General features: G+C 44.8%; 1 protein-coding gene across 4 annotated transcripts; it reads right to left on the minus strand.

Moving 5' to 3' along the window:
• Positions 1-925: 925 nt before the first annotated feature.
• Positions 926-10,506, minus strand: ZIK1 (zinc finger protein interacting with K protein 1). 4 transcript variants are annotated; one of them, XM_070063385.2, is made up of 4 exons: positions 10,185-10,504; positions 9,566-9,604; positions 6,523-6,607; positions 926-4,432 (listed from the first exon to the last, which is right to left on the minus strand). In XM_070063385.2, exons 1-4 carry the CDS (start codon positions 10,215-10,217, stop codon positions 3,174-3,176), a joined length of 1,416 nt encoding a protein of 471 aa, XP_069919486.1. In that variant the 5' UTR covers positions 10,218-10,504; the 3' UTR covers positions 926-3,173. The 4 variants fall into 4 exon arrangements, with proteins under 4 accessions (XP_069919486.1, XP_069919485.1, XP_051691257.1 ...); XM_070063384.2 differs by having other exon boundaries at positions 6,523-6,649; XM_051835297.3 differs by having other exon boundaries at positions 6,523-6,652.
• Between the last annotated feature and the right edge of the window lie 429 nt (positions 10,507-10,935).

Raw genomic sequence — 10,935 nt, forward strand, 5'->3', positions numbered from 1 at the left:
TAGCGCCAGTCATTGTGGCCATTTGAGGAGTAAACCAGCAAATGAAGATCTCCCACTCTGTGACTCTGCCTTTCAAATAAATACAATCTTAAAAAAAAAAAAAAAGCAAAATATTCAAAGTTGTGATTTCCTTACCATTTTACTATATATATTTATATTATTATATATATTAATACACATATTAATATGTATTTTATATCTTTCTATATATGATCTTGAGATTCTATGTGGCTACTGTAACAGTATGGTGGAAATAAAAAGTAGTAGTTTGTACTACACATCTCTTCCTAACTCCACATCATCTTAGCACCTTGTTATTGGTCATATAGGAGTATTTTACCAAAGTAATTGACTAAACACTAGACAGACCAAAATACTAAAAACTAAGGCTTTCTTGTGTTATATGGCTAGGTTTAAGAGCCAGAGAATGTTAATAATGCAGACAGTGCTTTAAAGCATACAGTGTCTGTGGGTGTTACACTGTAAACAGACCAATATATTTTGATTTATCCAGACACGTTCAGCTTGGTGATGGAAACACTGGTTAAGATACTCACACATCAAACATCACAGTGCCTGCATTCAATTCCTGTCTCTGACTCCTGTCTCACAGCTTCCTGTAAGTGTAAATCCTGGAAGGCAGCATGTGATGGTTCACATGGTTGGATCCCACCACCCACATGGGAGGCCTGATTGAGTTCCTGGTTCTCAGCTTCAATCCAGCCTAATCCTGGCCATTGCATTCATTTGGGGAAAGAACCAATAGAAAGGAATGCTCTGTCTCTGCTTCTCAAACAAATATATAATATGTATATGAACATATAAAGTTTTATATATATATATATATATTTCAGTGCTCAAAAACATTTTTCCATTTATCAAAGAGGCCCACCACATTACTACAGAATTGAAGTTTCAATATGTCTTTGTTATACATGTATTTCTATTTATTAAAACAGGAAAACATCACCAATTTCCCTTTAAAAATAAGTAAAAGACATTAATAACTTTTTTCAGAGGATAACAACACACGTAAAAATGCTATTATCAAACATGAGAAAAGTGCAATTAACCCCACTGAGAAAGTATTATACATCTAATAAAAGAGCTAAAATTAAAAAGACTATAACAAATATTGACAAGAACATGGAGGATAAGAATTCTCATACAGTGATGGTCAGAATACAAAGGGGTATAGCCTAGATCAGTTTGGCAGCTTTGTAAGTGAAACTTTCACATACTTTACTATTAATACAGACAGAAATATAACAAATATGCTCATTAAGAATTTTATGTCCATGTTCATAGTAGCTTTTATTTTAACAGCCTCAAACAGGAAACAACCTAACTACCCAATAAGAAATTAATAGTGACATATCCATAGAACTGAATGCTACTCAGAAATATTAACATAAGCAATACTGGTAAATTGCAAAATAATTATGCAGTATACAAAATGTCATAAAAGCATAAATATTTTATTATGTTATTCACAAGCTATACTCTTATGGATGAAAGTAAATTAGACACAGAAATGCAGGGAAATATTCCAACAGGGTATGAGGTAAATCAGATATTTGTGACAATATGATTTCATATAGTTAAAAGACAAAACTCTTCAAATTATACACAAACACATAGTTACATGTAACTTGTACATCAGTAAATTTTGTAGAAAGTAGTTTAAAAAAATCTAACTCCCAGTTTTTGAAAACCAGATCTTTCAGCCCTGTATTGATTCCAGTATCTCGTATATTCAGGGTGAAAGAAGGACAGTGGTGCGGTGACCTGAGACAACAGAAATACTGCTGCATCACAAGTGATACATCACTACACGACAGAGCTGCTTGACCTTCAGATGTCTGCCTCTACAGCAACAGACTTCAGGTGAAAAGCCGAGAAAAAGACCAAAGTCTTTGCGCTCTCTGACAATAACATGACCAGATACGCAAGAGATCTCTAGGTGCCATGATTACTCAGTCTCAAAAGATTTGTGGATGCACTTTTACAAGAGGCACATTCCATCTGCCTTGTGGCAAGCTCCTCCATGTTCAGTATTTCTGTACCAAGGACGGCTCACACCCAGCTCCCACTGTCATATGACTGACACAGCCGATGGTCTGATTGATATTAGTGCACAAGGCCCTGGGTTGAACCTTACAGTGAGCTTCTCAACAATTTCAGGCATTACATGTGACATCCTCTGGGACCAATGGAACAAACCCAACCTATTCCCATAAGCACAAGAACACGGAGTGACAGCTGTCCCCTTCTCAGGATGACCTTTTGTCTCAGAGAGGTTAAGCTCCCAAGTCACAAATTAGGACAACAAAATCCCTGCCCTGTTTCCTAGGAAGTCTTGGACAGCAATGCAAATTTGGCTAAAACAAGAATAACTACTCAATCTTTTTACTGTTCCAATAGAGGCAGACAAATTCAGGCCCCCCAAAAAAGCTGTTCAGCCTTTCATACAAACAGGGCTTAAATCTGTTTTCCAGGCTTCCCATAAAGTAAACCAAGCTCTAAAATGCTAAAGGTAGATTCAATAAGGCATTTATTAGTGTACAAAGCAAGGTATTTATTGACAGCTATTCACTGATATTTGGAAGCTGGAAATATTAACTGCCAATGTTGTATGAGACCAACAAAAACAATCCTTCCATGAAAACTACAAGTCATTCCTGAAGCCTCTAGCAAAACACAGATGGGGTTCTCTTGGCAAAAAATGGGCCATATGTAGACTTCAGTCAGAAAAGGGAATTAATTCTCCCTAAAGGCTCACATTACCTAAGACTTCCTTCAAAGAATGAGCACAGACGCCAGCCTTGCCTCAGCATGTTGGGGTGACTTCTGCACATTATGCAAAGTGGCTGAAGAAAGAGAACTTCTAACAGACAAAGTGGCAGTAATGTAATTCTGGCAAGGGCCCTGGATGGTTCAGAACACGTGGTGCAGCTTCCCTCATCTGTATTTAAAACTCATGGGAGAATTTCACCTCCCTGGATGTTTGGAAGTACAGCTCCCTTCACAAAGGCTTTCTAGTGTCATAACACTGAAAAACAAAGTACATTCCCGGTAGGTCTAAAACCTTTCTCAAGCGCGGACTGTCAGGGATAAACAATATTTGATCTTAGGCTGAAGGTTTTTTCAGGTGTGCTGTTTTCATGAGCCCTCTACACACTGTGACATTTTTGGTGGTGAATGAGGCTAGAACACTGACTAAATGAATTCCCACACATGTCACACTCATAAGGTTTTTCTCCAGTATGAACTACTTGGTGTTGAACAAGGCCAGACTTTTGGCTAAAGGATTTTCCACACTGGCCACACTCATAGGGCCTTGCTCCAGTATGAATTCTCCGGTGTTGAATAAGGATGGAGCTTTGACTAAAAGATTTCCCACATTCACCACACTTATAAGGCCTTTCTCCAGTGTGAACTCTCTGATGTTTAATGAGGGTAGCTTTTTGGCTAAATGATTTCCCACACTGGGCACACTTATAAGGCTTTGCTCCAGTGTGAATTCTCCGGTGTTGGTTAAGAATAGCACTTTGACTGAAGGAATTCCCGCATTCACTGCACTTATAAGGTCTTTCTCCAGTGTGAACTCTCTGGTGTTTAACAAGAGTGGCTTTTTGGCTAAAGGACTTCCCACACTGGCCACACTCATAAGGCCTTGCTCCAGTGTGAATCTTCTGGTGGTCAACAAGGCTGGAGTTTTGTCGAAATAATTTTCCACATTCACTGCACTCATATGGCCTTTCTCCAGTGTGGATTCTCCGGTGATCATTCAGGTGGGAGGTTTGGCTAAAGAATTTCCCACAGTCACTGCACTCCCACGGCCTTTCTCCAGTGTGGACTCTCTGGTGCTGAACAAGCGAGTACTTGCCACGAAAGGCTTTCCCACATTTGCTACACTCATAAAGCTTTTTTCCAGTGGGGATTCTCGGGCGGTGAACAGGAGTGTGCTTATGGCTGGAAGCTTTCCCGCATTCATCCAACTTAGTAGGAGTTTTTTGACTGTCTTCTCCACCTTTGGTGATTTCGTTAGGCTTCTTCTTGTTGGAAAAGGCCAGGGACTTCACAAGGTCCAACACAACTGGAAGGTCTTCCTCAACCTCCCAGCTTGGGAACGCCTTCTCTGACAAGCGGAATAGGCAGCGTTTCACGTGTGAAGCCCTGTCAAAGTCCTTTTTCAAAGGTTTCTTTGCACTGTGATGCTTTTGGTGCTGAAGGTTTGCACACTCTCCATCCAAGTATGGTTTCTGTTCAGGTAGATCAGCTAGGTGCAAAATGTCTTGCAGGACTGGGACACACATCTCACAAGGATGAATCTTCTGTGTAGATGGACCTGCCTTGGAAGTCCTGACCTGTGGCATTCCTATACTTTTCTCAGGAGGTATCTTTTCATACTCTGTCCTATGCTTGCAACCTGAAAGCAGAGAATTGCTGATGAAATACATGCTGACTATGGTGACAGTGGGAAGCCTCATCACATAGACACCACAGGGTGATTCCACGTTTGTTCTGATAAAGGAACTGAGGACAGGTTGAGGAAGGGGAAGCTTGGTAATGCTGAACCTCTAAAGATCACAGAATAGAGAAGGCCTCTACAGATGAGGGACTCAAGGATAGGATGGGGTACACAGAGAGGCAGTATCTCCAACTTATTCCTCTGCCAATAGCCTTAAGCTACTGAAACTTTAGGATAATTAAGTTATCCTGCAGTAATCCCAAAATCCTTATGGCTTACTGTATGGATTTTAGCACTACTTCATCTGCTATTGACAAGTGTATGTGGTATAAGAGATGAGCTGTAGGGCCAGTGTTGTGGCATAGTGGGTGGGGCTGCTGCCTGTGACGCCTGCATCCCATATGAGCACAGGTTGGAGTCCTGGCTGCTCCACTTCGGAACCAGCTCCCTGTTGATGTGCCTGAGAGGGCAGCGAAGGATGGCCCAAGTCCTTGGGCCCCTGTACCCAGTGGGGGACCCAGAGCAAGCTCCTGGCTCCTGGCTTCAGTCTGGCCCTGCCCTGGCCAGTGCAGCCATTTGAGTAGTAAACCAGTAGATGATAGATCCAAGTCTCTGCTATGTCCTGGGAAAGCAGTAGAAGATGGCCCAATTCCTTGGGCCCCTGAACCCACGTGAGATACCCGGAAGAAGCTCCTGGCTCCTGGCTTCAGATTGGCACAGCTCCAGCCATTGCGGCCAATTGGGCAGTGAACTGTTGGATGGAAGACCTCACTCTCTCTGCCTCTCCTCTCGCTGTGTGTAACTCTGACTTACAAATAAATAAATAAATCTTTTAAAAAAAGAAACTGAGTAGTTAGTATTCAGATGTATGTAATTTTATATGCATACTTCACCAGACACTGGGTATGAGTCAACACTGGAAACACTGCAGAGGGAATAATGCAGAACAGGTGATGTGTGGAGTTCAGAGGGATGGGGGAGGCCAAGTGCTCAAGTCACAGATGAAACCAGCTGTCAGAACAGAGTTATATATGGGGAAGAATATGTAGGAGTGAGGTTTGGTGAGAGGCATCTGTACTAAAACAGTGCTAGACACAGGACAGACTTTTTAAGATTTATTTATTCATTTGAGACACAGAGCTACATAGAGAGGAAGAGACAGAGAGAAAGGATTTCCATTACTGGTTCACTCCCCAAAAGACCGCAATGGCCCGAGCTGAGCCAATCCTAAGCCAGGAGCCAGAAGCTTCTGGGTCTCCCATGCAGGTACAGGGGCCCAAGCAGCTGGGCCATCCTCTACTGGTTTCCCAGGCCACAAGCAGAGAGCTGGATTAAAGAGGAGCAGCCGGGACACAAACCGGCGCCCATACGGGATACCAGCACTGCAGGTGGAGGCAGAGTCTATTATGTCACAGCACCGGCCCCAAGTCTGTGTTTATGATTTGAAAACAGCTCTCATGTCATGCCTTCTACTTGCCAATCACTAGAACGAGGCCTTCTCTAAGGCCTTCTAAGGAGCCAGGTTTCTTCCCACAACTCAAGTAGTAATTACATGGGGCCTGCATGAAGTAAGTCATACAGGGGAGACAGGCGAATGGTTACCACTGACACAGAGCATCTTAACAAACAACAGACCACAGGAAAGAAAATTAATAATTAAAAATCCAGAAGGAGGGCTTAAAATAAAAACAGCATATCTTTCCCTTAAGTGTGGACCACAACAATGCCAGCAATCATGCCATAGGCAGCCGCAGAAATGTAGACTAGAAGGAGGGACTCGTACCACAAGATGTCATGATTCTGGACATGGCCAGGGACGGAGTAAGCAAAACAAGCTCCATCATGCTGACTGCAAGACACAGCAGGTGTCAGTACCGCTCAGGAAGTGCACTGCTCAGAAAATGCACACCGCTCTGTGCTGGCACCCACAGCACATACGCTAATAAGGAATGATAACAAAGCCCAATGTCTGGAAATGCAAAAGGTAAAGCTGCCTCTGGGGAGAAGGATAATGGAGACCAAGACACGGGTTGTTGTGAGGGCCTTACCCAGGGAGGCTGTCAGTGCAAAGTTCTCCAGCATCACACCGAAGTACAGGAGTCTCTGAGCCTCATCAACAAGTCCCCACTCTTCCTGCGAGAAGCAAATGGCCACGTCCTCAAAGGTCAAAGAGCCCTGCTATGACGGGGACAGGTCACTCTCATCACTCCACAGTCAACTTCTCCCATAAGCTCCCAGGTTCGTCCACCCACTCCTCCATCATGTGCTCTCCCACTTCCCCACATTCCCACCTCAGAGTAAACACAGCGGTCTGGAGACACTGATGCCCACTCTCTTATCATGGTCCAGTTGTCACTGTGCCCTCCCACAACGCTACTAGGCAACTGGGCAAGAAGATGCTGTCTAAACTTTGGGCCTGGCCCATACAGCTACAGATCCTCGTCTGGCAAGTCCTCCGTATGACGCCTCCAAAATACAGACAAATGTGGGTCCACCCTTTCTTTCTGCTTATGTCCTCAATGCCAGGGCTCAGGTCTTTCAGTTCACATGCCCTCTCCATGTGCACAACACTGCTAAATACTACTCATATTGCTGTAGGAGTATGTCTGTCCTTCATTTTACACGCCCTCTCCATGTGCACAACACTGCTAAATACTACTCATACTGCTGTAGGAGTATGTCTGTCCTTCATTTTACATGCCCTCTCCATGTGCACAACACTCCTAAATACTACTCATACTGCTGTAGGAGTATTTCTGTCTTTCAGTCCACACGCCCTCTCCATGTGCACAACACTCCTAAATACTACTCATACTGCTGTAGGAGTATTTCTGTCTTTCAGTTCACACGCCCTCTCCATGTGCACAACACTCCTAAATACTACTCATACTGCTGTAGGAGTATTTCTGTCTTTCAGTTCACATGCCCTCTCCATGTGCACAATACTCCTAAATACTACTCATACTGCTGTAGGAGTATGTCTGTCCTTCATTTTACACGCCCTCTCCATGTGCACAACACTCCTAAATACTACTCATACTGCTGTAGGAGTATTTCTTTCAATTCACATGCCCTCTCCATGTGCACAACACTCCTAAATACTACTCATACTGCTGTAGGAGTATTTCTGTCTTTCAGTTCACACGCCCTCTCCATGTGCACAACACTCCTAAATACTACTCATACTGCTGTAGGAGTATTTCTGTCTTTCAGTTCACATGCTCTCTCCATGTGCACAACACTGCTAAATACTACTCATACTGCTGTGGGAGGATGTCTGTCTTCCCTGCTTGTTATTCAGCACACGGCATTTAGGGTAGACTGTAAATGCAAACAGGAGCGGGAGCTACCCCAGACTCCAATGATCCTCACTGCTGGAGATGGCCCAGGATCCTGCTCGGAAGCCGGCCTTGTCTGAGTCTTGCTTGCTTCAACTTCAACCTCTCAGATCTCAGATACCTGTAGTCTTCGACTTCTGCTGGTCTCAATGTCCCCCTCACCAATCACAGTCTTCTCTCCTCTGAATGTTCATTCAAATTCAGTGCCCTCAGTGGCCCAAAGCATCAAAGCTTCTCCACTCCAGACCCCACTACTCTCACAGATGAACATTTGTGCCCCTGAATTTATCCATTCACCTGACTAACAACCTCCAGGTCACAGTAAAATCCTAATGTGTCTGCAGCAAGGTGAGTAAGTTCTAGTCCTGGTGTCATAGTTCAGGCTGCTATAACAAACACTATAAACAGGGTCACTTATCAGCAATTACAATTTTCTCTCAGAGAGGTGGAGGGCACAAGTTTGAGATTAGCGCACAATCATGTCAGGTTTGGTGAGAACATTCTTCCAGGATGTAGACCATCGTCTCTCCCTAGTATCATCACCTGGTAAAAACAGCACTACCTAGCTCTCTGGCCTCTCTTTACAAGAACACTCACTGATAGTATTCATGAGGACTCCACCTCACAGGACCTCTTGAAGGTTCCACCTCTAAATCCTATCACACTGGGATTAGGGTTTCAATATATGAATTCTGAGGGGGATATAAATTTGGTTCATTGTGCCTGGCATGAGCGCTTTCTTCTATTAATTATTCCTATGTCTCTGAGTGTGTCTTATTTCCCTTTTGCCTTAGAAGTGCTGGCTACCTACCAGTTCACCCTTGTTCCCATGCCTGTCTTTCCCACACACCGAGTCACAGCCTCCACTTGGCCTTTCCTGTGCTACTAACAACATTACCATCACCATAACCAGGACTCCCTTCCCTAGATCACATCACTTCTTGATGTCTCCTTCTTCAACCATTCCCCAGAATTCCAGAGCTATGTGACTAGCTACCTACTTGATGTTTCCACTAATTATTCTTCCAGATATCTCAGACTATAAGGATAGCAAAAAACAAAACTGATGACCCAAACTAAAATTAACCATACCCTCCACTCTACAGACCAAGTGATGGAGATGCTAAGCCCAGAAAGCCTGGAATAATGTTTGACCACCACCTTTCCATCTCTCACTGTCAAAATGTGGAAATCCTGGCAACTCTAATTAAAAAACTGATCCAGAATCCAAGCGTACCTTTCACTTTTACAGCCACCATAAGTCTAGCCACTATCAACATTCACCTTGAATAATGCAGTGCTTGCTCCCTGGTCTTTCTAGTGATTCCCTCATAAGCACATCTGTGCTGTAGTAACAAGAAGCCAGAAGATCCCAGTGTGGAATCACCACCTTCCTCTCCTCTAAACCTCCCACTGTCCCATCACCTCTAGAATAGACAATTTCTCAAGGCCATCCTTGCCCTGCTGCTCTCAGTTCCCATGAGAGAAAAAAGGAGACCTGGGGTCCCATGAACCTTCTGAGTCTCACCAGACATCTACACATTGTTAGGAAAGCCCAAGACAGCCTTTCACATCTCAGTTCACTGTCACCAGCAATAGGGACTACTCCAAGTAACTCCCAACTGAGAGTAGAGTCCCAGGCTTGGGGTTTGTGCAGTCCTCTGGCCCAAGGGCTGGATGAGTGGTAAGAGAAGAGACCCATGAAAAAAATCCCCAGGATGAGGTGAGTACCAGTGAGGGCTGTTCCACTCACCTGCATGAGGTCCGTACGCACTTCTGTAGACATGGGGACCTATGGGAAAAAGAAGGTCATGAGAGGCAGATGACTACGGGAGAGCTCCACGGGATCAGGCGTCCATGCACCCTACACAGCCTGGAGTCAACTGACCTGGGGGTGCCTACATTTCTTAGCCTCACAGTCCCAGTGTTCAGTGCTCTGACCAGCCGAGGGCCTTGGACATGGAAGGCCTCGGCCTCCTTGTGCCTCAGTGTCATCGCCCTTCCCACCTGTCTTTCTCAGAACGAACAGCCTTTGGAAAAATCTTTGAAAAGGCAACCTCAGCCCACGTGCCTCTTCTCTGCACAACTCTCCTTGGCTCCCAGCATCCTGCGGATGAGGGTAAAATTCCTCCACTTGCCATTCCAGGCCTGAGTGCTCCCGGATCCGTCACCTAAACAAAACTTTATACACACCAGTGCCACCCCCTGTCACATTCTGCCACACACCCCATCACACTAGTTCTGGAGTTAGGCACCCCACTGACAAGTGCACTCTGTACTGGGCACAGGGATCTGGATGGAAGCCACCTAAGCAGGTGCCTATCGCTGGGTCGAGGGGGTGTTGATGAGGACCCGGAGGACGCAGGTTTTACCTGAGCCTGGTCCCTTGGCTCGGCCGCCGCCATCAGATTCTGGGAGGAGAGAGACCCGGAGCAGCTAGGAACCAGGGCGGAGACCCGGGAAAGACGGTCGCCGCCGCCTCCCCTCGGGACAACCGATGTGCAGTGGTGACGACACGCCTGTCGCGCTTTACACTGTCATCACTGCCCATCCAAGAGTTCCCAGAGCTCGGACGTGTGGACAGAGCACCGAGCTGGTAAACTGACCGCCACAAGAGCGATGCCGGAAGTCCCACCCAACTCTTTGGTCCAAACACGGAAGCGACCCTGTTATGAGCTATGATTGGTTCCGTGTCTTTCCGTTAAGGACGGAGCATCCCGGGTAATGTAGTTCCCACAGTTCCTTAACGGCGGGAAGAGAGCTGGGGTCCGGCATCGCTGAGAACAAAGGCCTAGAAGTTGCCCGTAGGGCTCAGAGAAAAAGTGTGTCCAACCTGCAAGGGCAAGAGAGGGCCTTTCTCAGAATTCAGAGTTGTGAAGTTCTTGTAAAACAAGGAAATGAGCAGACTTCTTAAAGCCGCTTCATGACAGGAAGCAGGATTTTCTCCCATTAAGAAAAAGAGCAATTAAATGAAAAGATATTGTCAAACTATATATAAAGTATAATAAACGTTTCTACCAGCGTTTTGAAACCAAAAATGAAACAGAACAAGGAAGCTGAAAATTATATTTAAAGTATTCACAAAGAATACGTTTATAGGACGTATACATTAATGTGAACTGT

The sequence above is a fragment of the Oryctolagus cuniculus genome, chromosome 18 (genome assembly GCF_051225735.1).
Source record: "Oryctolagus cuniculus isolate XC-2025 breed Fujian yellow rabbit chromosome 18, ASM5122573v1, whole genome shotgun sequence".
Lineage (NCBI taxonomy): Eukaryota > Metazoa > Chordata > Mammalia > Lagomorpha > Leporidae > Oryctolagus > Oryctolagus cuniculus.

What these genes read in the sequence shown, in the direction of transcription:
- ZIK1 (XM_051835297.3), bottom strand. Translation starts at nt 10,217, where the DNA reads ATGGCGGCGGCCGAGCCAAGGGACCAGGCTCAG. An exon ending in TGCGTACGGACCTCATGCAG is followed by an intron (nt 6,653 to 9,565) that starts GTGAGTGGAACA and finishes TCCCCGTCATAG; the next exon opens with CAGGGCTCTTTGACCTTTGA. An exon ending in TGCACTGACAGCCTCCCTGG is followed by an intron (nt 4,433 to 6,522) that starts GTAAGGCCCTCA and finishes CTCTGCTTTCAG; the next exon opens with GTTGCAAGCATAGGACAGAG.